Raw genomic sequence first — 24,616 nt, 5'->3', positions numbered from 1 at the left:
TTTATAGAAAACCTTTTTACAATTTATTTCCTGTTATTAATCTTTAAAGTATAAAAATGAGGCTGCAGCTAGATAAAAGCAGGGTTTCAGTGGTGAGATTCTGACCATGTGAACAAATAAATAAATATTTACAGTCTTTGGCAAAACAAATGGTTTCATCAATCTGGAAGAGAAGTTTGTTCAAAAAAAAAAACATAAATAATTTACCGAAAAAATATGGTACATTCTAAATATTCACATCATCATCGCACAGCACTGCGTTGTTCGTCCGAGCGACAGCCACACGGACACCTGTGCACTCTCCGCGGCCGTTACGTTTAGTCCAGTTCCCAAACCCCCGCCGTCTGGGAACACAGCTCCAAAAACTAAGTGGAAAGTGCAGCAAAACAAAAAGTCAACCTCAAAGGAAGCGACAAACACAACTTTATCAAATGAAATGTGCAAGTTAGGACAAGAGTTATGGATCCTCTGTATTCCACACTATGGAATCGAGATAGAAACATAGAAACAAGATCACTATGAACAGAATAGGGGAGAAAGATTCGCCCGCATCAGACAAGTAAGACAAACTTCTCTTATTAAACCCCTTATGTGGAGGGAGATTAATATTTCCTGCAGAAAGAACATGCAATTTAAAGCGAAAACAAAAAAACAAAAACAAAAACAAAAAAATCGTGTATATCATTGTATGACTGATTAACAGGTGTGTCTGGCAAGGCTTGATGATTTTTCTTCAGCCTTTAAGGTTTCAAATCCTACGTACAGCAGAGAACAGGGGCACATACTGGATTAGTGCGTTGGCAACAGTATAAATTAAGGTTCCTTTATCAAGTCTTCGTCATCATTTATTTATTCCCCTTCATTTGAAACACGCTTTGTCGTGACAACAGCATACCGTAAAGCTTGTATCTCGGCAGGAAGGTATTTCCTTGTAACAACATCTTTGTATCATATGTGTGCTCTACGTGTATCCCTAGAAATCATGCTATACGTGTGTTACTTGACACATTTAAAATAAGTTACGGTGAATGAAGCTGCATCCTAAAGTCATTTAATAAATATTAGCATTTCTAACTGGAACCTTAATGAAAAGTGTTGCCAAACTAGGTAAGCAACTTTTGCAGAGTTGCAAAGCCCAGAGGAGGAATTAGATGCTAAAGTGCTCTTGCTGATGCGTGGTCTGGAGCCGGGCCCCGGAAAAGACTCACGCAGAGACCCTGGTGCTCAGAGAGCCGAACCAAGGGACACGCGGAGCTCCCTCCAGCCCGCCGCGGTGGGAGCGCCCACTTCTCTCTGCTAACTTCACCAACGGAGGCCAAGTACGGGACTTCGGACTCCACCGCTGTGGGGGGTGGGGGGGGACAGTGGGGGAAGGGGCTTCCGTTTGTCCTCGTGACCACCGCTCAAGTTCCAGTTAGAGAGCCGGCCCCCCACGTCGGACGAGGTCTCCCGACCTCTGCTACCAGCACGACTCCAGACTCCGTGAACCCGACAGGACTGGCTGCTGTGGGACAGTTCGGACCCAAGAGTGGAAATGGCTTTAAGCACTGAAAGTCGTGCAGCGATATTTTTTTCTGCTTAATTTATGATAATGGCTTGCGCACAATATTCCCTTCAACTCCATATACACATAAATACAGTAAGTAATTACATTTTATATGTAAACGTCATTCTTTTTAAACAAACAAGAAGCGATGTAATGCCGAGCTCAATTGTCACTGCACGGAGTCTCCTGCATCATCAAGCTGTCTTCTGGGCCGGACGTTCACCTGTGGGGCCCACGACCAGTCCCCTCTGAAGGCGCCTGGGCGTGGGGTTGATGTCGGTGAAGGACCCCCAGCGTCAGGGTCAAGGACGGGAGCTGCTGCTAAAGAGAGCGAAGCCGGAAGCACCAGCACAGACTAGGGGTCTAGGCAACAGCGTCTACAGTACGTTTCTGGAAATGCAGCCGGTCTTGTTTAGACATCTACAAAATAAACAATACACAGAACGAGGGTGGCTGCACCATGGGTTTTGCTTCGTTTTGTTTTGTTTTACCTGCAACCGAAATATCATTTTAGTTTTAAAAAGCCTCCACAGTATGGACGGGTGTGTGAAGGGTGGCGTGTGTGGGAACGCGTCAGGTCTTTGCCCCACGGAGGGCTAAGGAGACTTCGCCAGAAGCAATGTGCTCGCGTTCCCTTTCTCCCCTTGTGGGTAATTTTCAGTGTGTGAATTTTGAGAAGCATCTCAGAGCCTTACTGACCTCATCTGTAGGAGGGAATGTTTTCATGTCCTCGTGAAGGTATGGGGTCAGACAGTACAGTGAGCCAATTATCTTTCTAGACAGGTAACTACAGAGAACCCCCTCCCTCCCTCCCTCCCCCTTTCCTCCCCCTTCCCTCCCTCCTTCCTCTCTCCCTCTTCCTCCCTCCCTCCCTCCTCCCTCCCTCTTCCCTCCTTCCCTCCCTCCTTCCTCCCTCCTTCCTCCTTCCCTCTTCTCTCCTTCCTCCTTCCCACCTCCTTCTTCCCCCCCCTTCCTGTTTTCAGCAAGGGTAGCAATCTAAAATCTAAAATGCCATGGGGGGCCCAGAAGCTGTAAGGAATGCACAGTCACAGGAGGGAACGCCAGGTGAATGGGCAGAGCCTGGGAATAACTGGAAAGTGTTTGCTCCACCAGAGACATTCACGTTCAATTTAAAACAAACAGGTAACGAAACAGGACACGACGCAAGCCAGCAAACAAAGCAGCTGCCATCAGCGTATTGCCGTGATGTGCCTTTCAAGGCAGCAAAGTTACATGCACGTCTGTCTCTCCCCCACTCTGTGCCACAAGCCGCCCACAGAGCCGTGTTCTCACCCACCTCGGCATTCGTATTTGAGGTCTGAGAAATAGACCATTTCCTGCGAGAACACAAACAGACCCAGCCGCCCGCCGGCATACGTTTGGTCATAGATGGGTCCCGAGTCCGCCATGACCTGTTTTCCTTCATGCACTAAGACTCTGAACACAGGGGTGCGGGGGAAAGAAACAAGGTGTGAATGGCAGAGGGCGGGAGGTCCGTCCTCACGGGGCGCCGCCCCAAGACCCACCCCTCCCCACGACAGGTGCTTCAGCCTCAGCCAGAGGGCTCTCCAGTCCCCACCACCTCAGCCTCCCTCCCCGTGGCCTTCAGGTGACATTGAAGCCACGTGTGCTGGGCCCACCCTCTAGGCTGGAACCTAGGTGGTAGGGAGGGGGCCCCGACCTAATGCCCGGAGCAGGACCCCACGTGCTGAGAGCTCCCTGACAAGAGGGCAGCACGTGGGCGAGTAAGCCTCACGCTCAGTGAGTCTGCGCTTCCCCCGTCCTGGCCTCTCACTGGTGCTGGGGACACTGGGTAGAAGTCGCTGGCACTGGGCCACACTCACCTTATGTAGCCCGTCTTCGGTCTGTGGGTCAGATGCCACCTGTAAGCAGTGTAGTCTTTCCAGCCAATGTTTTTGGGGTCGTGCCATAACGTGCGCACCTGAGAAAACATCACTCTTGAGTACGGGTGCCGTCTCACAGCACGGACGGGAGTGCCCGTGGCTCACGCGGCCATGAGCCTCGGGGGCGGACCCAAGTCCGCCGACAGGGGCCAGCAGGTCAGTGCCACCGGCACAGGCGTCAGAGCCAGAGCCACGGATGCGATTCCGGATCCCCTGCTTCCTCAACACGGGACCTTAGGCAAAACAGCCTTTGAAAACCCAGTTGTCCTCACCTCTAGAAGACAGTAGAATCACACGTAACTTACAAGAGGATCATCGACCGTGTTTACGGAAACACCAAGACCAGGCATTGCGTCTTTAATCAGGTAGGCGCTCAATACGAGACTGTTAAAATTACTGTCACTTGGGTTACACTTAAGGAAAACACAAAGGTTGGGCATCTTCGGGGCGAGAACGGCTCTCTTGAGCGTGCTCCCAGCGCCTCGCCGTCCTCACCTGGCCTTGCGTGTTCCCGGTATGCCAGAGCGCGTTCCTCAGGTGCTCGCCGGTGCCCGTGGTGGAGTTCACCACCTTGAGGGACACGCCCGAGTAGCCGTAAGCCCGAGTGGGCTGCTCTTCCCAGTAGGTCTGGGTGACCTGCTTCCACATGACCACGTAGAAGCGGCTGCTGGACTGGTAGCCGAAGACAAAGCCGGCGTAGTCATCGTCCCGGTCGGTGTTGACGTAGAACGTGCCACTGAAGTCCACGGACCCGAACTCGTCAAAACCTGGATGTCAAAGGGGACTTTCGGTGGTGAGGTTCAGGCGGGCCCAGCCCCGGAGGACGTGCCCGGGTCGGCCCCGGGACCGGTGGGCGCGGGCGGGAGGAGGCTGGGCTGGGCCCTTGTCTTACACCCACCTCCGCTTCGTGGCTCTGGGCTTAATGAATGTCTGGGATCTAACAACTTCAGACCCCACTTCCTGAGTCTGGCAGACCGTTACTGTATGACATAGTATTTTGTAAATCAAATCCACACATAAGATGGCTTACTGAGCACGACCTCACGGATGCCTGCCTTCCCATTCCCTCGGTCGAGACCATTTGGCAGACGTGGAAGGACGGGCACCCGAGAGACCACCCTGACCCCACCACGCGGCTCTACAGAGCCTCCCGCATGCCCCGTGGGCACCCTGCCCCCAGGAACCACGAAGGGCGGTGCGAATCTCGAAGGCTCACCGACAGCGATGCCGGGGTCCGAGTTGGCCGTCTGCACCAGCTCCTTGCCCTGATGGCGAATGACCCAGTTGGGGTCGATCTGAGTGGTGCCCTTCGGGTCCAGGTGGACCATCTGGAAGTTCCTGAAGTCGGTCTCGCTGATGGCGCTGTTCTCAGGACACACATCATCGATGTCTGGGATGCTGTCGTTGTCAAAGTCGTCTTTGCAAGCGTCCCCACGCCCATCCCCTGGCGGCGGATAGCCGAGAAAGAGAACACACGGTGGGTGGTTGGCCGTCAGCCTTTCCTTGGTGTTCTGTGGGGCCATGCTCATCTTCCCTACTGCGTGGGGCTGGGGGGCTCCCAGGAGCCTGGCGCGGTGCTCAGAGTGTGGACAGCAGGCTCCTGCTCACCCCCGCGGGTGTCCCCCGAGACTAGGCCTCAGGCTGGGGGTGAGGGGGGCTGCACCTCCAGCTTATTCTCTGACAGTTTCCAGAACGTCTCCTGACAACTTTCATCATCACCCTTGCCTGAAATCTATTCGGATTTAAAGCGGAGCTCTTACTCTACCAATGACTTTCCTTGGGGAGGTACAGACTTTTTTCTGGAACCTTCTTCTCAACGTGTCCGGTGGGGTGCGGGCCTGGCAGGCCCCCAGATCACTGGTGGGGGGAGGCGCGGAGGGCCTTGGCCTGTGACCCCCACAGCTGTCCCGTCCAGGGGGTCGGACGGCAGTGTTCTCAGCTATAGCTCATTTCACCAGGAGAACAGGCACCGAGCTCGTCTAATTCCCGCCGCCTCCTTCGGGGTCTGCTCGGCTGGCTGCTCGCACCTGAGGCCCACGCTCGCGCAGGAGGAGCCGGAAAGCACACCGTGCGCTCAGGGCCGGCCTCTCCCCACCCCGGCCCGCCCCCGGGCTCCCGCGGGTCAGCTTGAGCCGAGTGGCGCTTGCTCCAGGCAGGGTTCCCGCCCCCTGCTGGAATCGCCCGCGTGGCTCTGCCGTGACCCCCGGAGCCGCCCTCAGATCCCGGGTCCCCCACTCGCCCGTGAGTCACGTTGGCTCGGACGCCCACAGCCCATCTCCGGTCCCAAAGGCTGGGCGGCCCACACGCGCAGGGGCCCCCGAAGCCACCTTCTCACGGCTCCCCCGGGGCCCCGAACACGGCGTGCACCTCGCCGCCTACTCCACACCCTCCCCGTGGCCCCACTTCCTCAAGACCCTGCCCCCGACGCTGCCCACTGGTTGCGGGCCGCGCGGGGAACCCCGTTCCTTTTCCTGACATTTCACACCCCTTTCTCCTTTGCTTTGTCCTTGAAAGAATAAATCCCCAACCCTCTCTGAGCCCAGATCCCACCTCATCCCGCTCATGACGGGCATGTCTCTGCAGAGACGGCTCATAACTTCTGCGTGGAGCCCGTGGCCTATGGGCTGGCGGGCACGCGCGAAGCTGCTGCACAGGGGCGGGGCACGGATCGCCCGAGGGGGTGGGGCACAGATCGTCCGAGGGGGCGGGATACATACTGTCTGCGGAGGCGGAGCGACTGCCGTCTGAGGGGGTGGGGCATGGATCGCCCGAGGGGGCGGGGCACGGATTGCCCGAGGGGGTGGGGCACGGTACCTCAGAGGGTACCTACCGTCTGAGGGGGCGGGGCACGGATCATCCGAGGGGGCGGGGCACCTACCATCGGAGTCCTCCTGGCCAGGGTTGGAGACAAGCCGGCAGTTGTCCCTGTCGTCTGGGACCCCGTCGTTGTCATCATCTGAGTCACAGGCGTCGCCCTGGCCGTCGTGGTCGTGGTCGGCCTGGTTGGCGTTGGGGATGTAGGGGCAGTTGTCTTGGTTGTTCTGGTGGCCATCGTCGTCGATGTCATCATTGTTGTCACACTGGTCTCCCACGAGGTCGTTGTCCATGTCGGTCTGGGGGACAGGGCAGGGAACGGGCTGAGCACCTGCCGGGTGGACGGGCGCCAGGCTGGTCGTGGCCGCGGACCTTGGGGCTGGGCCGCCCCCTGCTGCAGGCGAGCGGCCGAGTGCGCGACTTGGGCAGCACCCTGCGTGACCCAGCTACATGGACTCGCTTCCCGGAAAGAAGAGGCCGGAGAAGCAAGCGCCTTTGTGACGTCATCTGCAACAGTGTATCCCACATACGACAGCAACACCTTACGTGCTGTGTCTTCCAGACGCAAGTCTTGGAAGAGAAGCCAGTCCCCACGTTTGTGTCAGGGAAACAGGCAGATAGGGGAGGGCGGGTGCCCGGTCCCCTCAGACAGGGAGGGCCCACGAACGCAGCCATGGCCACCGAGATTGAAGCCCGCTCAATGAAAGTTTTCAATTAAAATTATTGAAAAGCCCACGCTGTCCCTGCGTGGCAGCACTAATGGAAAGCCACAAAGACACATATATCCATGAACTATTAGGTGCCCCGACGCCCCCTTCTGCTCCACATACCCCCATCAGTCACCTAATCAATTACCTGATCAGGGTTGTGCACCAGGGGACAGTTGTCGCAGTGATCGCCCACGCCATCCCCGTCTGTGTCTCTCTGGTCGGTGTTGTACACGTAGGGACAATTGTCCCGCTCATTGAAGACGTCTGCAGATGTTCGGGGAAAATGAGTGTGCTAGCTTAGAAAAAGCACAGAGCTTTTCCCGACACACTAAGTAACTTACAGCCGAACTTCGGTTTCGTAAAAAAGGAGCTAAGAATACGGGAAAGTGTAAATATTATCAGATCGTGAAAGAACGTATGTCATGTTTCCCATTGAAGCCCAAGATGCCTTAGTTTAAAACAGAGCCACTCTCGGAGGCTTCCGGGTGATTCTGCATGGCAAGGAGCTGTCACCCGTGTTCACACGTGTCACCTCTGAGCTCCCCGTGTCGAGCCCGTAGGAACTGAGCGTGGACATGCTACACAGAGAAGCGTGCCCGCGGCAGAGGCTGGCAGGTGCAATACCTTACTTCAAGAGCCCTGGAAGTGGATAGTGGATCCCAGGACACTGGGGCCGTGAGAAACCTGAATTTACAGCGGCGGCAGCAACCCCGTCCGATGGCACAGCCAACCCTCACGATCGCTGCATCGAGAGGAGCGCGCCAGACGGGCCGAGGCGCCTCTCGCCTGGGCCAGGTGGGGCCTGAGGGAGCAGGGCGGGGGGCAGCGGGAACAGACCCCCAAGAAGGGCTGGCGCGCGCTCCAGCCGCTGCCGAGACAGAGAGAGGCGTGAGTCGGCTCAGCCTGCAGACGCCTGGTGGGCGGCGGACGACCACTGCTGCTGGCGGATGGGCTCCTTTCCGGGGCACCGGCCTCTCCGGCTAAACGTGGCCTGATGGTGTCCGAGGCTCCTAACAGCCGGGGACGCCCGGGGTGCTTTGCCATGGCCATGCCGTGAATAGCTGGAAGTAAGGGTGTGGGCAGAAAAAACCCGGGACAGGGCGGCAGACGCGCCTGCCTGCAGTGTGGTTTGGTGAGGACACAGGACCGAACACTTGGGCCTCTGACGGTGACACGGTCACAAGTGCCAACAGGGGACACAAGCGTGAAGGACACAGGGCACAGGACTAGGGGCCTGGGTCACGGAAGGAAGATGCCACATCCATGGTTTCACAAAGGGAGTTCCTGAGGCTGGCGACCCCGCCAGCGACTCTGGGAAGGACGGGCCTGGCGAGGCTGGGCTCCCGCGAGAGCAGCTTAAGGCACCGTTTACCCTGGCACCGGTCTGCATGTGCGGCTGAGCCTGTGTGGCACCCACGGGACGGAGCGCCAGGCGGCAGACATGCGTCCACAGCAGGGGCAGAACTGACCGTCTCCGTCAATGTCCACGGAGCACGCGTCGCCCTCGCCGTTGTTGTCCGTGTCGATCTGCGCCGGGTTGTGCACATACGGGCAGTTGTCACAGCGGTCCCCGACTTCATCTTTGTCATAGTCGAACTGGCGGGGGTTGAAGAGAAGCTGGCAGTTGTCCTGCGGAAAGGCAAGGGAAGAGGTCGGGACACCGCGAGGACATCGCTGGGCTGCACATCACTCACTCCGGGAGGATCGGACGACCCACACGGAGCCAGTCGGCCTCAGCCCCACGCTTTCCTGCCGTCAAACCACTTTCTGATTATTTATGCGTCTGCCGCTGAAACGGAGACATTTCATGGCAGAGACGACATAACCATGTACGTCACGCTGACAACACGTCTGCCAGTGTCACGTGAGCGAGTGAGTGAGGGGTTAGTGGGTCAGGAGAGGCAGGTGTGGTGAGGCTGTGTGGAGACAAGCAGCCTAGTCTGTCCCTTCTGTGAATGTGCAGTCACCTGGTGGACAGTTTCCCCGCAGGTTTCAGTAAAGGCAAGCACATCACTCATGGTGGGGACAGCGGTGCCCCAGCTGGCACCCACAGGAGGGCAGGCGGTCCCTCTGCACGCAGACGCCCACGGCCAGTCGCGCTGGCCGGTCACCGCACGCTGCACACGGCCTGCGCCCTTTCAGGGCTGGGTTGCGTGTGAGGGATCACAGATCCCACCGAGTGCGGGGCCCCCGGGACAAAGCTCTCCTCCCTGCCACCCCCACCTTCTCATCGTCCACGCCGTCATTGTCGTCATCATCGTCACAGGCGTCACCGGTGCCGTCCTTGTCAAAGTCTTCTTGCCCGGAATTCGGCAGCAGGGGGCAGTTGTCCTGCAATCAGAGGGCACACACGAGTCATAACAACACTCGGGGGGCGGAGGGTAAACCCTCGGGCATGGAGCTGATGGTGCCAGGGTCACACGCTGTCCTCAGTGGGGGCGAGGCCAGGGACACGCGTGTTTCTCCTCAAGGCTGCCCTGGAGATGCCGCACCGCCGCCCATGCTTCCAGACCAGGGAAGCTCGTGCCCTGTGCCCAGGACCCCGGCGGCCACGGGTGAGCAGAAACCCGAGGAGAGGGAGGGGCTGCCGCTCTGGAAGCCTGGAGGAGGGCCGAACACCCGGAGACCTTTCACGTCCCGACGTCAGAGTCCCATTCTGCACATCCGTGCCCTCCGCCCTCCTCAGCCAACAGGTGCCAGGAGTCAAGCATAGACCTCTGTTCAGAATCCAGGGCATAGAGTCCAAATCATCTCCCCCGTGACCGGCATGATTAGAAAAATCACTTGGCTTCAATGAGCCGAGTTGTAATTCAAACCTGTGTGGCGGTGGGGAAGCGTGTATTTCAGTCGTGTTCACCCTTGGGTCTCAGAAGTTCCAGAGTGGCCTCCAAACAGATCCACAGGGACCTAAGTCCCATCGAGGCACAGCTCCTGGGGCCTGTCTGCAGCCAGCGAAGGGCTGGTGGCCCGGCTCCCCCCGTCCCACGAACGTGGGCGAAACCTGAGTTTCTCCAGCAAGTTCCCTCACTGAGAGCAGAAGCCCAGGTGGAGCGGGGGTGCAGCTGGGAACCACCTCGCACCCCCAGCTCTTCAGAACAACAGATTGTCTGCAAGTGGCCACACTTGGGACTTCCTGGAGCCAGTGGGAGGTGGGATGGGGGGGAGCGGCGGGGGGAGCAGAGGGTGGAGGGGAGGCTGGAGGTGGAAGTAGGGGGGAGGCAGGAGGCCAGAGGCGGGAGCCCCAGCACTCACCTTGATGCAGTGGTAGGTGGCATTGGTGGAGCACACCAGGTTCTTGTTGGGCCAGCCGTCCAGGTCCGAGTCCTCCCCGCAGATGAGCCCGTCTCCCGCGTAGCCTGTCTGGCACTCACACTTGTACATGGGGTCGCTGAAGTGTCCCAGGTAGATGCACTCCGCATGCTTGTGGCAGGCGTGAGTCTTGTCTTTGCACGGGTTCTCAGGCTCACACACCTGCGGGAAGGCGGCCGCGTGGTTAGGAAGCACCGAGACCCCACCCCTCACGTGCGGGTCTGAGGCAGACGCCCCGGGACGAGGGCAGGGGTGCAGGCGCCCCTGCCCCCCGCCGGGTGCCGCAGGGACCCAGAGCCTCGGAGCTGTGCTCTCTGCTCTCCAGAAGCGATCCTGAGGTCCAAGCCCGCAGGTGACCGTGTGGGGTCGCCAGCATACAGTGTTCACGCCGGTCCTCTCGGGCTCCCTGCGGGAAAGTTCAGGTCTGCCCCCGCCAGGCTGATCGGTCAGGGTGGTGGACAGGCTCTGACAGCCCTCCTCCTGCTTCCCAGGAGTCAGCACCCCTTGCCTCCTCGCCCAGGGAGGCCGCCTGGTATTCTCTGACTGCCCCCCAGTGCTCTGGGCTCTTCCCGACTGATCTACGGCCTTTTCCCAGAACACAAGCAGTCAGTTGCTCACCTGCTTCTCCGTCCTGGCCGCCTCCAGGCCGACGCCAAAGGGCTGGGTCCCTTTGTAGCGAGGGGGGCACGGCAGGCAGTGGAAGCCGGGGTTGGTGTTGACGCAGCGCTGGGCTTTGCCCACGGTGAAGCAGACGTCGGTGACCACGGCACACTGCGGGATAAGCGGGGGTGAGCGCCGACCCCGGCTCCGCGGGCACCCCTTCCCCAGGCCGGGCACCCACCTCGTCCAGGTCCTCACAGTGTGTGCCGTTGCCCAGGAAGCCCACGGGGCAGGCGCCGCAGGACCAAGAGCCGTCTGGAAAGCTGCTGCACTCGGCACCGGGGAAGCACGGGTTGGACAAGCAGCCGTCTGCGAAGGACGCCACAGAGCGGGGTCGGCTCGGGCGGGCACACCCGGGAGGCCGCCGGGACGCAATCATCTGCGCCCGGGGAGGCGTCTGTCCAGCACCCAGGTTCAGTAAGGGGAAACTGAGTCACTTGGTATATGCTGGCAACGTGCTTGCCCTCCCAGAATTTATCTTTAAATAGTAATCTTTAAATAGTAAAAGACAGGGGCGCCTGGGTGGCTCGGTCAGTTAAGAATCCGACTTCGGCTCAGGTTACGATCTCACGGTGCGTGAGTTCGAGCCCTACGTCGGGCTCTGTGCTGACAGCTTGGGGCCTGGAGCCTGCTTCGGATTCTGTGTCTCCCTCTCTCTCTGCCCCTCCCTGATGCACACTCTGTCTCCCTCTCTCTCAAAAATAAATAAACATAAAAAAATAGTAAAGATAGAGGCTACAGGCGCATAGGCACATGGGTGGCTGATGGGTGATTGTCGTCACGCAGGATGTTCCACAAAACCGTGGAGGAGCACGGGTGTTAAAAGCAGTTGTCCTCATGAGCATAGAACTAATCTCTCCCTTCTATATTTCCTACTTTTCTACTTTTTATGTCTTCTATTTTTATGTTTTTAACCAGAATAAAAACGCGGTGGCTTCTTCAGAGGGGCTGAAGCGTGCAGACCACAGGGACACAGGCGCTTTCGTGTCCCGCCCGCACACCCACCTACAGGACAGCTCCTTTTATTGCACATCTGACGCTCTTGGACGTCCCCCACGCAGTCCTTGCCCCCGTGCTGGGGCTCGGGGCTGTTACAGACGCGCGTCCGCTCCCGGATCCCTCCGGCACAGGTGACCGTGCAGGCTGACCATGGGGACCAGGGGCTCCACCGGCCGTCGACTGAGGGCAGAGAGCACAGAGGGTCAGTGCGGAGCCTGACCTACACGGGGGCTCCCGGGGTAAGAGCCGGGATGGAGCGGGGTCTCCAGACGTGGGAGGGAAACTGGAAAGAGCATCCTTTCCTGAACCTGAGCTCGGGGGTGATGCGGACGACAGGTTTCAGCTGGCTTTGTTTTCCCTCAAGTCCCACAGGCCGGGGTCTAGAGGTGGAAAGCTGCCCACACAGGCACACCTGCCAGGTGAGGTGCTCGCATCTGAAATGTCCCATGAAGCTCAAGTTCATCTCATTGGACAACTTGGCAGTGAGAGGATCACCCTGCACTCCCCTTATCCCTGGCTGTCTCTGCACTTCATGAACGGGGCTTCCGGAACAGGGTCCTGGCACCCCGGGGCCCGGGGCCAGCTGGCTGCAGGCTGCAGGGGGTCGTCTCCCGAGACCCCCTGTTCCATGCTGTCTACCCATCCCCCGATAAAGGGCATGCGTCACACTGCCCAGGGGTCAGGCTGACTTGTCCCTTAGTTGTGCGTTAGCAGTAATTTAACTGAGCTGGTTCACCATCAGGATGTACCCTCAGGCCAGCTCCGGTAAGGAGCCAGCCAGGGGACAGCACGTCCCTTCTGCCCAGTCCTGCGCTGGGCCCACCCCCCGCCTCCACCCCACTTACTTGGACACGGGGTGCCCTGGCAGCCTTTGGTCTCCCGGCCACTCCCCTTGCAATTCTTGCCCCCCATCTGGGGGACGGGCGAGTTGCAGAGCCGGATGCGGGTGATGTTGCCCGCGCCGCAGGTCACAGAGCAGGAAGACCACGGCGACCAGTGGCTCCAGCCTCCGTCCTGCCGGACTAGCACACAGAGGAACACGGAGACATCAGGGGGAGGCAGGGGCTGGCCGTCCCAGGCGTCTGCTCACGCCCAAGCCGGAGAGCCCGTCCCCGTGATCTGGCCCCGCCCTGCGGACAAGGAGTGGCCTCTGACACTCACTTCGGTGGTCACACTTGCCCAGGCTGCACGCCCGCGTCTGGATGGACGGCCCCAAGCAGGTGTTGCTGGTGACGTCACACGACCGCCCTCTCTGCTGGGTGCCCGACCCGCAGGTGGCGGAGCACTGGGTCCACTCCGCCCAGGGGGACCAGCCCTCCTCGCCGTCCGGTGCTGGTGGGAAGCACAAGGGCCTGTCGGGCCTCTGCCCACCCTGCCACGGACGGACCGCCCGTGAAGTGGCCCACGAGGCAGAGTCCGTGCGCTCAGGAGAGCAGGTGTGTCCCCTCCCACGAACAGGGTCCCCGGCGGGGCAGACGCCCACACCTGGGTTGGGACTCAGAGCTGCTCTCCCCAGCAAGACGGAGGGCATGTGGGGACGCCCATGGAGAGTGATGGAAGCCAAGGAGCCTACTGTTGCCGCTCTGTGCTGCTCCTTCCCCACCAGGTGACACGACAAGACCCTGAACTCCGAGGTCGTGGGTGTGGACGGCCTCGGGGTGAAGCGGCCCTGATCCCTCCCCTCCATCCCGCTAAGCCCCTCCACCGCCTGCGGGTCACCGGGAAGACAGCAAACAGGCGGGAGGCGGACGAAGCAGATGGCACCCCCCCCCCACTCCTTGCACACTAACAGTGGAAGCAGGAAGGACAGCATTCTCCCTCCGCGAAGGACGGGTTGGCACAGGTCGCCGGCGGGCAGGTGATTTGGTGGCAAACGGTTTTAAATTTCTGCAAGCAGAGAAAGGTGTCTGTGTGACCCTCATCTCCAAAAGCAGGCGTCAGGGCAAGGGCGGGACTCAAGGGCCGAGAGGGCGGCTGTGCCCGTCCCGATGCCGCAGGCCCTGGAAACAGAGGAGGGCCTTCTGCACACCGCGGGCCGGGGGACCAACCTGGCGTGCGCTGCCCGACCCCCGAGGCCGCCATCGTGAGAACGGGGTGCGTTCGCCAAGGGGAAGAGGCTAAGCTACCCACTGACCTCTGTGTGGGCAGTGACCTGCACCCCCAGGTCCCCCGGAGCGGCCTGAAGCTGCACACGCCCGGCCCCCTCCCGCCTCCCGGGAGACACCAGCCGGACCGGTCACCTCCTGGAGCTTGTCTCTCGTGTGCGACGCGGTGAGGTGGGCCGGAGCCCTACTTACGGTCGGTGCCCCGTGCCCGCCCTCGTATCAGCTGTCCCGGTGCACCTGCGCGCGTTTGCGGCCAGCGGGGGAGACCGGGGAGCCCGCCTCCCTGCCCCGCGCAGAGGTGTCCCCGGCCCTCACCTTGCAGGTGCATTTGGTGCAGCTGTCCACCACCCAGGTTTCATTTTCCGCGAAGAAGCGCCCGTCCTGCCAGCAGGCGGACATGTTCCTGGTCTTGGGCGGGCCGCCGATGAGCTCCCAGAGGACCTGGTTGTCGTTGGACTGGAAGATCGAGGGAAACGTTTACGTGTGGGCGAAAGCAACGTCCTCATTGCGCTCACAGATGGGAGAGGAGGCTCCTCCCTCAAGGAAGGGCGCCCCCGGCCCGTGTAGCACCACCCGCCGTGCGGCCGGCTCTGCGGGAGGAGAGTCGGGGCCACGTGAGGCCTCGCCACGCGGGGTCACGTCCCAGCGATCCCAGCGGGCGGCCGACCGCCTGTCACCCTCCAGGGGAGCTCCACTCACGTGGCCGCGTCCCACGGCGTCTGCCCGCCCTCCTCTGAATCCCTACCTCTTCCTCCTGCACACGGTGGGTGCTCAGCGGGAGGCAGTGGGTGCGGGCGGGGGTACTGTTTGAACTCTTGCCCCCATTCCTGCCCCAGGGGCACACACCTGCTGGAAAGTTCCAGAAGAGGCACAGCCTCCTCCTGGTGCTTCCCCACCCGTGCGTCCTGGCCGTGCCCATTCTCCCGACCGCCCACGGAGCGGGGGTGATCGGGTCCCACCCCATCCCCGGCCCCTTGACGTAGAGCAGAGGGTGGGGACGGCTGCCCGCCGAGCGGCTGTGCGACGTCACCAGGGCGTGAGGCGACCCCAGACCTGCAGACCTTCCCAGCCACTCTTCCCCGCTGCCCCTGTCACTTCTGTTAGGCACCATGTGTTCCCGTCCCCTGGGCCCAGCTGAGGGCCTGTCTCGGGTCACGCAGCTATGAGAACATGGCTCCCGTCAGTGCCCTTTTCTAAACCTGAAGGGACCCAAGACGGTGTTTTCCTTCTGACGTCCCCTTACGTCCCGGACCTGCGGCCTGTCCTCCCACACCCATCCTGTTCAGGCTCGGGGACACGAACGTCCTCCAGGTAAGAGCCATCCTGGAGGACGTGGAGCCACAGGTATCTGTCGTTCAGGGTCCTCTGCCCGCCCACTTGCCCTCCACTGCCCTGCGCTCGGGCCAAGCGCCTTGTCAGTGCGTCAGAGGGGGCTTGCGGGTGAGGTCGCGCCTGTGTGGCAGGAAGCAGCCGCCAGGCACCCACCACTTTCCGCAGGTTCTCGTGAAGCTGGTTCACGATGACGTGCAGCCCCGACAGCTCGGTGATCATGGTGCCCAGCTCCTCGCAGGAGCGTTCGCACACCTCCGGCCTCCTGTGTGCGCCTGGGCCCGCGTACTCCGTGGCCACCTGAGGGCTCAGGTGCAGTGTCTCCGTGTTCTCGCTGATGGCGTTGGCTTCGGCTGCGGGAAGCAGTGGGTGCAGTGAGCACGGGGGAGAGCGGCCGCGCAGACGTGGGCTTGGGGGCAGAACGAAAGAGGGAAACACGGGGGCTGGGGCTCTGCACCCACATGTGACTCAGGCAGAGGAGAGGTGACCACCTCCTTTGCTGACAGCCGTCCCTGTGCCCCGGAGCCTGCTCCCCAGCACGTGACCCCGCAGCTCCTCGCTCACCCTGTTTTCTATCCAAACACCCTTTGTTTTGGCCACTTGCTCCGCATCAAGACGGGTGCAGCCGGCGGTCTTCATGCCAAGAAGTGTCCACCAGACCTCACCTGCCTCTCCCTCATTCCCGTGTCCTCTGGAGGGAAGGGCAGACGCCCTCAGAAGCGCGACCTTGGGGACTCGCCCTCGCTGCCCCCGAAACCGCACACACCCCCTGGGGCTCTCGCAGGGGACGTACGTGGCCAGGACACAAACAGCAAACTACTTGGGCCGGTCCGGAGACAGGCGTCATCCCCCGAGGGAGCCGGGCCGGCCCAGCCATGCCCCCAGCCCTCCAGTCACTGTCACAGGAGTGAAATGCCCTGTTGCTCTCAGCTTCTCGCTACTGAGTTACACCTTCTGGAAGGTACCGATCTGCCAGGACTGCTGCTGGGGACTTACTACTTGGTCAGGACCCCTTGCCGCCATCACTCTGACCTCGGGAGTTCCCCTGGCTCGCTGCATGGAAAGGGGCGCAGACCACACGGACATAAACGCGTCAGTCACTGCCCATAGGTATCAGATGGGAAACGGTCCCGCACCCACAGATGTGCCCCGGGGCCTGATTTCAGACAGACCCAGAGCAGGACAGGACAACACACAGTCAGGGCGTCCACTCGCCCTGATGAAAGGCCTGGCAGGGTCGCCCGGGGGCAGAGCTGGGACCGGGACCGGGGTGCCCTTCCCCCCCTCACGGGTGAAATGTCCCCCCCTGCCCACAGAGCAGACCACCAGGCATGACGCTCAGCTTTTACGTAAACACAAGCACAGTCCGTCCGTCAGGGTCCCGAGAGCCGCTCTCTGCCTCCGTGTTGTTGAGCCTTCCCGGAGGGGTTAGTGTCCTATGTCTGTTCACTATCTTAGCCCCTCCTGAAACTTTTGCTTTTTAATGACCACTTCCTCCCCCAAGAAAGTCAGCGGCTAAAATCACGGGGCCAATAGTTTGCACGTTAGCCAAGCTGCAGACACAGGGTGAGGTCTGAGCCGCAGCGGCTGCGGCAAACGAGGGGCCGGTCACAGGAGCCGTTACAAATGTCCCTTCACGCCACAGTCCGGCCAAAACGCGCTGTTCTAATCCTCACCTGCCCTGAATTTCCACTGAGTGAGTGTGGAAGATCTGCAGAGGGACAGAGGACAGGGCAGAGGGACAGGGGATAGGACAGAAGGACAGGGGATAGCCTCAGACAAAGATGAGGCCTCCGTGGGGGACCCTCAGCCGCCAGCCAGATGCAGGCTGAGGAACAGAGCGGGCATCCCCGCGCCTAAGATGGGGGAGGGACAGCTCCCAGCTCCAGGGGGATGCGGGTCCCAGAGCCGCACCTGTGCGTTACAGACATCACATCCTATGTATTCCTGACACGCTGATCATGAGAAAACGATTTATCTTTGTCATAATTTACAGTTGACATGAGGAAGGGGCCTCAGTGCAAATAAATCACAACGTGAACCATATTGGGAGACTCTCAGCCCAGGTGGGCACACAGGTGGTCACGCACGGCAGCGGTGGGACCCCCGGGGCCTCTGCTTCTTTATGGTAAAATGAACGAGCCTGTCTCTAAGGTGTTTTGAAGATTCAGTGACACACTGAGTTTAAAGAGCCCAGCAGAGTGAACTTCATAAATTAGATGCTCAAGAAAATGTAGGCAATTATGGCTGGAGGTAAATTCAAAGTGCGATTAGCATTCAATGCAGGATTATCTGTCAATGGTTCAGGCAGCGAAAATGTTTCCAGAATAGGGCTGTGTCAACAGCCGTGAAGAGTGAAGAAAACCTCCATCAACGTAGCCGACAGATACCCATGCCGTTATCCAGAGAGATGATCGTCACCCATTAACAGACAGGAAAATTTGCGGGCAATCATGTTAAAATGCAGAGATTGGTCTTTTGGTTTATGAAATTGATTATTTTGTATTATTAAAATATATTCAAAATTACTCTTTCAAGCAGTTTATCATTTTTAGATGTCAACATGTCCGAGTTGACCAGCTAACTCCTTCAGAGACAATAATGGCACTTTATTACAATATTTTTTCTTAAATCCCCACTAGCCCCCCAACACACATGCACACACACGCACACGGGCACGCAAATGCATGTACAGGTGCACTCACCCACGCGCGGATACACGCACTCACACACGTGCACATACACACTCCCGTCGTAGCAGAAATCCATCCAAGACGAGAAATGAGATGTGAAATACACTGTTCAAAACACACCTACCTCCCTGACTTTGCTGACAACCTTTCTTGCTTAGAACATCTTCCACTGAGTTTTCGAACACTAAGTAGATGTTCTGCAGCAAACCCTGGAATGCACGTGAGGAGACAAATAGAGCAACAGATACACATCAAACGATGCCAAGCTAAATGACGTTTTAAAAACACAAGATGTAATCTTATTCCTGTGCTGCTACACGCAGCAGGCTGGAACTCTCTTTATCGTGGGTCAGTCTGGTGTCTGGCTGACGGGCTCGGAAAGGCACGCGGTCCCGGACGTGGACACTCGGTCTCAAAGGTGAGCGTCTGTGCTCCCACGGCAGGGCCACGGGGGCTTCCTGACGGCCACCAGAAGTCAGTTCAACAACCGGGTAAGGACGCTAGCCTCGGGCTCAACTGAATTTAAACGAACGATCGTTTCCCCAGAAGACACACGATGATGTGCCAACACTGCGCTGTAGGTTCTAAACCCGTGTGGTTTTAGAAAGATCTTCCAAAAACTATTTTAACATGAACATATTTTAAGATGAACATGGAATTTTTCCCTCATAAACCAACAGCCCTCTCCTTGAAAAGCATGGCTCTTACTCTGCTCTCCTCGCCTCTCAGTGCTAAATGGGGACTCTGGAGATTACCAGAACATTCCAAGGGGGCCGATTCCTTGGCCATCAAATCCGTCTTCGGCCGGAAAAATGACGGCTGTTTGCCCAGGTAAAAAGCACACCGGGACCACGTGCCCTGCTTATTTGTGGTTTAGAAAGGGGTGTGTGCTCTGTGCGTGCATGTGTATGCGTGTGCGTGTGTTGTCCATGTGAGTGTGGGTGTGCACACATGTGCATGAGTACGGTGTTTGTGCACACATGCGTGTGATTGGGTGTGTCAGTGCGTGCACCTCTGTGTGTGCTCTGTGTGTGCGTGTGCACGTGTGCGGTGTTGTCTGTGTGGGTGCGTGTACACATGTACACTGTGTGCACATGGGTGCCATTGGGTGGGTGGGTGCGTGCACATGTGTGTGATTGGGTGTGGGCGTGTGTATCCATGTGGGTGCGTTTGTGTGCACGTGTGTGTGTGTGCACGTCTGTGTGCCTGCACGTGGCGGGAGCCCACGTATGTCTGCATGGTGCGTGTCTCCCGGGCCTGACCTCTTCCAACACGGCATCACGTTAAGAGATGCCCTCGCCGCTCAGCCCCCAGCAGAGCCCGTCCCCGTGCCTCGTGCCGCGGCCGCGACCCTGCTGTACGTACCCGGAAGTGATTGTCTCGAGCAGAGCCTTTGGCCACATACATCCTGCTCTTTTCTGTCCGCAGCTGCTCGTAGAAAGGCTCATCCAGCGTGAAACTGTCGATCAGGTCGCAGCCCACGTACAAGCTGTAGGTCTCCCCTGTCACCTGCACGGTGATGTTCTTCCACTGGGAGTCAGCCAGGCCCACGTCCTCCAGGGAGATAACGTGCTGAGCGCCGTCTATCCAGTAGGTGAGGTCCAGCGTGTCGGCCGGGCCGTTGGACACGATCTCGAACTGCCTCTGGGAGGCGCCGGGGCCCTCCAGAGCCAGGAGCGTGCCCCGGGACTTGGGGTCCTGCTTCAGGCTGGCCGTGAGAAAGAAGCCCTCTTTCTGCCTCACGATCTTGGCAATCTTGCTGAGGTAATCTGCACTCACGGGTGGAATGTAGTCAAAGCGGACAAAACGATACGCTGGCACGTTGGGGTCAGGCCCCCGGAACTGCTTGGCCCCAATGGTCTTCCGGTTTATGTTGCTGATGCTGAAAAGGTTGAAGGCGGTGTCCTCGTCCTGGTCACCAGCTGCCCGTGGGGACAGAGCAGGGAGGTTACCGCGGGCACGAACTCAGAGGGGCCTTTTTACACACGGGGCAGCAGACCCTGATCCCAGGGGGTGTCCCCTTTCCGCTGGGTGCTAATGGCACCGCTACCCTCTCTCTCCCCAGGCCGCTACCCACAGTGGGGCCCCGGAGGCAGCTGCTGCTCGTCCGTGACCGTTCGGGAGCAAGCCGGCGCCAGAAGACTGTGTCCGGATCAGCCCGCACTCCGCAGCCAGGCCTCCGGTGAGGGAGGCAGCGCTGCCCTTAGCTGGGCCCTGGTGCACCTTCCGGAACCCGTCCCGCACCGGGCTCTCTCCTGCTCTCCCACCCAGATCTGAGGCTTGGGCACAGCCCTGCTTCTACCATTTGATTGCCCAGAAAAAATTCCTGCAGAAGAAATGCATCTTTGTCCTTGCTATCCACGCTCTCCCCGTCGCTCTCTTATGGAGACCACCTGACTCCCACAAGTTACACTGGTGTCTCCATTTTGCGGAAGTTTATCCACAACCCCGCTGAGCACCCCGGGGAAGGCTCTGAGACAGCGGGAGTCTCAAGCCTGCGAGTAAAGGGCTTTAAGTCACCATCTGGATGACCGGACCTTCCCAAAATGTAACAGGGTAGATGATTCAACGCAATTCGCTGACCAGGAGGTTCAAACGAAGCATGGCTTTTCATCCCCTGTGCGGCGAATCAAAGCACGAGCTTCAGAGCTGCTTACAGAGGTGTCAGCCGGCCACCTCCTTGGCAGAGCCGCTGGGCAATCCGCCAAAAATGCTTAAAGAGTTAACAGCTCTGACTCAGCAACGTTCCTTTTGGAACTTGTCCTGGGATATACTCTCAAATACCGGGAGAGACGCAGTCACAGCTGGGTTCCCTGTGGCGTCTCTTACACTGGCGACACTGGAGTAATGCTGTACCTGGAGACTGGTCTAAACAACAGCACGATCTATCTTTGGATGGAATATCATCCAGTCATTAAAGGCCGTGTTGTGTGAAAATAAGCACACGGAAAAACACTGATGTTGCATTTTCAAGTAGGAAAAAAAGTAGGAAAAAAAGAAGTTATAGAACACCAAGCCCTTCCAGTGTTAGAAACTTAGCGTGTAAAAATGTAAAAGCTGACTGTGCATGGCCAGTGTTGTGTCACCAGACGAAAGAGTGTGTTTCTCTAATACCTAGACTTTCCAAAAAGAGATAATTTCCCACTGGGGCACCTGAGTGGCTCAGTCATTTGAGTGCCTGACTCTTGATTTTGGCTCGGGTGGTGACCTCGTGGTTCGTGAGATCGAGCCCTGCGTCAGGCTCCATGCTGTCAGTGCAGAGCTTGCCTGGGATTCTCTCTCCCTCTCTCTCTGCTCCTCCCCCCCCACTCATGCACATGCACTCTCTAAATTAATTAATTAATTAACAAACTTAAGCAAAGATTTAAAAATAAGAAATAATTTCCTCCTATGTGGACTCAGAAATAAGTAAATATTTATTTAAAAGGAAGTTCTGAATGTTCTACCCTGGTAGGAACCTCAGCCACAGCCTTACCTGCAGGGGCGCGAGCAGCCCTGACAAGCAGAGCCACTGTCCACACTCACCTCGCGCGCCGGACGCGGCCCAGAGGGCGAGCAGGACCAGATCCCAGAGCATCCTGCTTCGGCAGAGGAACCCTGTGGACAAGCCAGGCCCTGGTTACGCAGGCGCACAACACGCACGGCAGTGATTTCCAGTGTCGACCGCAGTCTTCACTCACACGAACGTTTATGCGGTTTGTGCGTCGAAACCAGCAGTAAGTGCATTTGTGGGAAGTAAAAGCCGGGTAAGAAACGGGCCTTTCAAGTGGGGCTCCTCCAACTCGAGCTCCTATCATTGGACGAGCATTTGTTGACAAAGCAGGGCGTGATCACATTCCCAATATTCACATTATCTGATCTCACCACGACCAGAGAGGCAAATACTATTGTTATCATCCCCATTTTGCGGATGGGTAAGTGAAGGACCGGAAAAGTTAAGCGCTGGCCCAGAGCAAGGCCGCTGGTGAGCGTGGCCAGGCCTGAAACCCAGGAAGTGTGAATTTAGAAAAATGCCGGCACCATAGAGACAATAATCTATGAAGGCACCGTTGAGCAGATGGCCAAGAAGAAAAAAGTCAGACCTAACTTAGAATAAATCTTAACTGTACGCAGGAGAAATAAACTGAACTCGGTGTGTCCCAACCACAGAAAAACATAGCATTCTACTTAGCAATCACTTTTACTCGGCTGTTCTATTTTCCTGCAGGCCTGTTTTTCCATTCTTGAGGATTTTCAGTTGGCATGGTTCAGGCCAACAGACGCTGGGCCGGGAGTCAGGAGACCTGGACGGAAGCCCGCTCCACCGTTAACCCCTGCCCCGCCTCGGGGCTCCCGTGCCAGCATCTCGCAGGGGTGCGCGGGGCACGGAGCTCCCTCCCAGCGGTGGGCGGCATCCGGCTCTGAACCGAAGCCAAACCGAGACCCCGGCCTGGCTCTCAGACGGCGGCAAAGCTCGTTAGCGCCTCGGGGTCGCAGAAATCCTAAGGAGTGCCCCCCCGCCCCCCAGAAGCATCTGGTAAACTGGAAACAGTCATCCTCCTGGGCTGGAGGAATGTTCCCCAGGAGAAGAGGCCACTCTGCAGGCCCCTGGGATCCCTCCGGAGTCCGGCTCCCGCCGCTCACAACCTCCTCGCAAACAAGTCGGGGCGCCGCTGGTTCTCACGTGGCCCCGGCGAGCGGCCGGCCCCGACGGGCAAGCCCTCGCGGCCCAACCTCCCTGCCTCAGTTTCCTCACCTGCAGAATGAGGAATAGTTGTGTAAATCCCGTGCCAGACAAGGTCACTGCGAGAAATGAGTTCGGCGAGTTAACACTGTAGAGGCTCACGCGGCACAGTGGGCGCAGAAGCATCTGCTGAACGTGCTGCGTGGCTGCCCCCTGGACCGCTTTTCCCGCGGCTCTCCAGGGGGTAGCCGTGCCGCTAATAGGTTCCTCAACGGACTGAGCCACACGCGTCAACACCCGGGTGCTCAGAGCCACACCTGGCGCTCAGTGAGCGCCGCGTTCGTGCTTTAGGAGGAAACTGGGCCAGCACCTCCGGAACGCCTCCCCTGTGTCCCCTCGACCGGATGCGTGCCGTCTGTCCCCGCAGAGGGGACAGCTGGCTCTGGCAAACCGGGCTCCGTCCAAAATGTGCTTTTTCAAGTCCTGGGGGCCCAGCTTCCCGAGTGTCAGCTACACAGCGTAAACGGAACTCCGTTCCAACAAAATCAAACCCTCTGCCCCCTGAAAGCCGAGCGTCTCTGGGTATGCACGCTCCGCCGTCGGTCACATGAGTGAGAGGGACCCACGCTGTCCGGTGGGGGCGCGACGGCGGCGAGGGCACAGCGGGACCAGGAATCCCTGGGCCGGCCGTTCCGTGCCCACGGCTGGTCCACGGCAGCACCCGGGCCGTGTCACGTCCTAGGACATGCAGTCAGGCACCCGGACACACACTCACAGTGTGTCTGTGGCTCCATCTTCTCCAGAGACTTTCTGCAGCAGAATGTGATTAGAACTCACACAGACGTGTTCACACCCGTTTGTACGAGCGATCCGAGCAACGGTCACCACCGGGAGGTGTGCGGTCCCTCCCTCGAGAGGGGCTCGGTCACACGGGAGCCTCCTGCCCCCCGTGGCTCAGCAGCGCCTTCTGGTGCCGCCCGGGCCTCTCCTGGTGCTGATCGTCCCCCGCTTGTAGCCACAGCCGGGCGGGGGTCCCCAGGCTCCTCACACACCCACAGTGTATGCTGCTCCTCCCTGATACTCAGGCACACTTTCACTGTCAGAGACGCTTAGAATTGCAGTGTCTGTAACCTCTCTGGTGACCGTTTTCACTTTTTCAGGAGGACTTTCTCTAACGCCCTCCTCGGGGTCCCCCATCAATGACAAAGACACAAGCGTGTGCCCCGGCTCACGGGCAGGTACGCTCGCGGAAGGCACCAGGACCATGGGCCCAGACCACCTCCGAGGGAGCTCGCGGCGCGGCCGCTGCGGACGCGATGCTTCCAAGTGTGAAGACGCTTTAACGGTCAAGCTTCACCTTACAGCATAGACCACTTTACACTTTTCCTTCTCCCTCCTCAGAAACCAAAACAGCCTTTTCTGAAAATTGAAGTACAACGCAATGGCTGTCTAATAACTTTTACAAGGTAAATCTTTTATACAGTTCTTACCTGGGACGTCGAACGGCTGTGGCGAGGGCCGACTGGGTGCCGGGGACGCAGCCCGGAGGACCAGGTCCACGGCGTGCGGAGCGGGGCTCAGCAGCCTCCTCTTTATATGCTCCGGTCTCCTGGGTGGTGCTGTCAGTCAGACCCGGGAGGAAGCGCGTTCAATCCGTCCTTCGAAGGAGTGACATAATCCCCCTCCGATCTCGCATTCGCTCCGAGCACCTGGCACACGGGTGCTGGGCTGCCCGCTCCCGCCGGCCCCTCCAGCTGGGGGACGGCAGAGGCGGAGCCACGGGAGAGGGGAAGGCAGGCAGGCGCTGGCTTTTCCTGTCTTCTCTCAGGAAATAAAACGCTATAAATACAACCAGCGAGGTTGGCTGCAACTCCCCTTTTCGGC

The 24,616-nt window shown here is 58.8% G+C and overlaps 1 protein-coding gene across 2 annotated transcripts; it reads right to left on the bottom strand.

Moving 5' to 3' along the window:
- THBS2 (thrombospondin 2) lies at positions 1-24,616 on the bottom strand. Of its 2 annotated transcripts, none has more exons than XM_027056425.2 (22): positions 24,223-24,616; positions 21,595-21,666; positions 19,435-19,991; positions 18,194-18,278; positions 15,533-15,729; positions 14,363-14,503; positions 13,733-13,829; positions 13,104-13,274; positions 12,788-12,964; positions 11,949-12,122; positions 11,125-11,252; positions 10,902-11,054; positions 10,227-10,445; positions 9,198-9,305; positions 8,444-8,603; positions 7,120-7,238; positions 6,329-6,563; positions 4,667-4,894; positions 3,946-4,217; positions 3,391-3,488; positions 2,844-2,983; positions 1-1,966 (listed from the first exon to the last, which is right to left on the bottom strand). In XM_027056425.2, the coding sequence occupies exons 2-22, from the start codon at positions 21,644-21,646 to the stop codon at positions 1,959-1,961; spliced, it is 3,519 nt and encodes a 1,172-aa protein (XP_026912226.1). In that variant the 5' UTR covers positions 21,647-21,666; positions 24,223-24,616; the 3' UTR covers positions 1-1,958. The 2 variants fall into 2 exon arrangements, with proteins under 2 accessions (XP_026912226.1, XP_026912227.1); XM_027056426.2 differs by lacking the exon at positions 24,223-24,616 and adding an exon at positions 22,805-24,159.

This window comes from Acinonyx jubatus, chromosome B2, assembly GCF_027475565.1.
Source record: "Acinonyx jubatus isolate Ajub_Pintada_27869175 chromosome B2, VMU_Ajub_asm_v1.0, whole genome shotgun sequence".
Lineage (NCBI taxonomy): Eukaryota > Metazoa > Chordata > Mammalia > Carnivora > Felidae > Acinonyx > Acinonyx jubatus.
The sequence above is the reverse complement of the archived record's forward strand: the minus strand, read 5'-3'. Positions and strand labels throughout refer to the sequence as shown.

Excerpts from the sequence above, each read along its gene's own strand:
- THBS2 (XM_027056425.2), bottom strand. The coding sequence starts at position 21,646 with ATGCTCTGGGATCTGGTCCTGCTCGCCCTCTGGGCCGCGTCCGGCGCG. Across the intron at positions 9,306-10,226 it reads CCACCTACCACTGCATCAAG|GACAACTGCCCCCTGCTGCC; the intron begins GTGAGTGCTGGG and ends CTCTGATTGCAG. Across the intron at positions 8,604-9,197 it reads ACGGCGTGGACGATGAGAAG|GACAACTGCCAGCTTCTCTT; the intron begins GTGGGGGTGGCA and ends GCCTTTCCGCAG.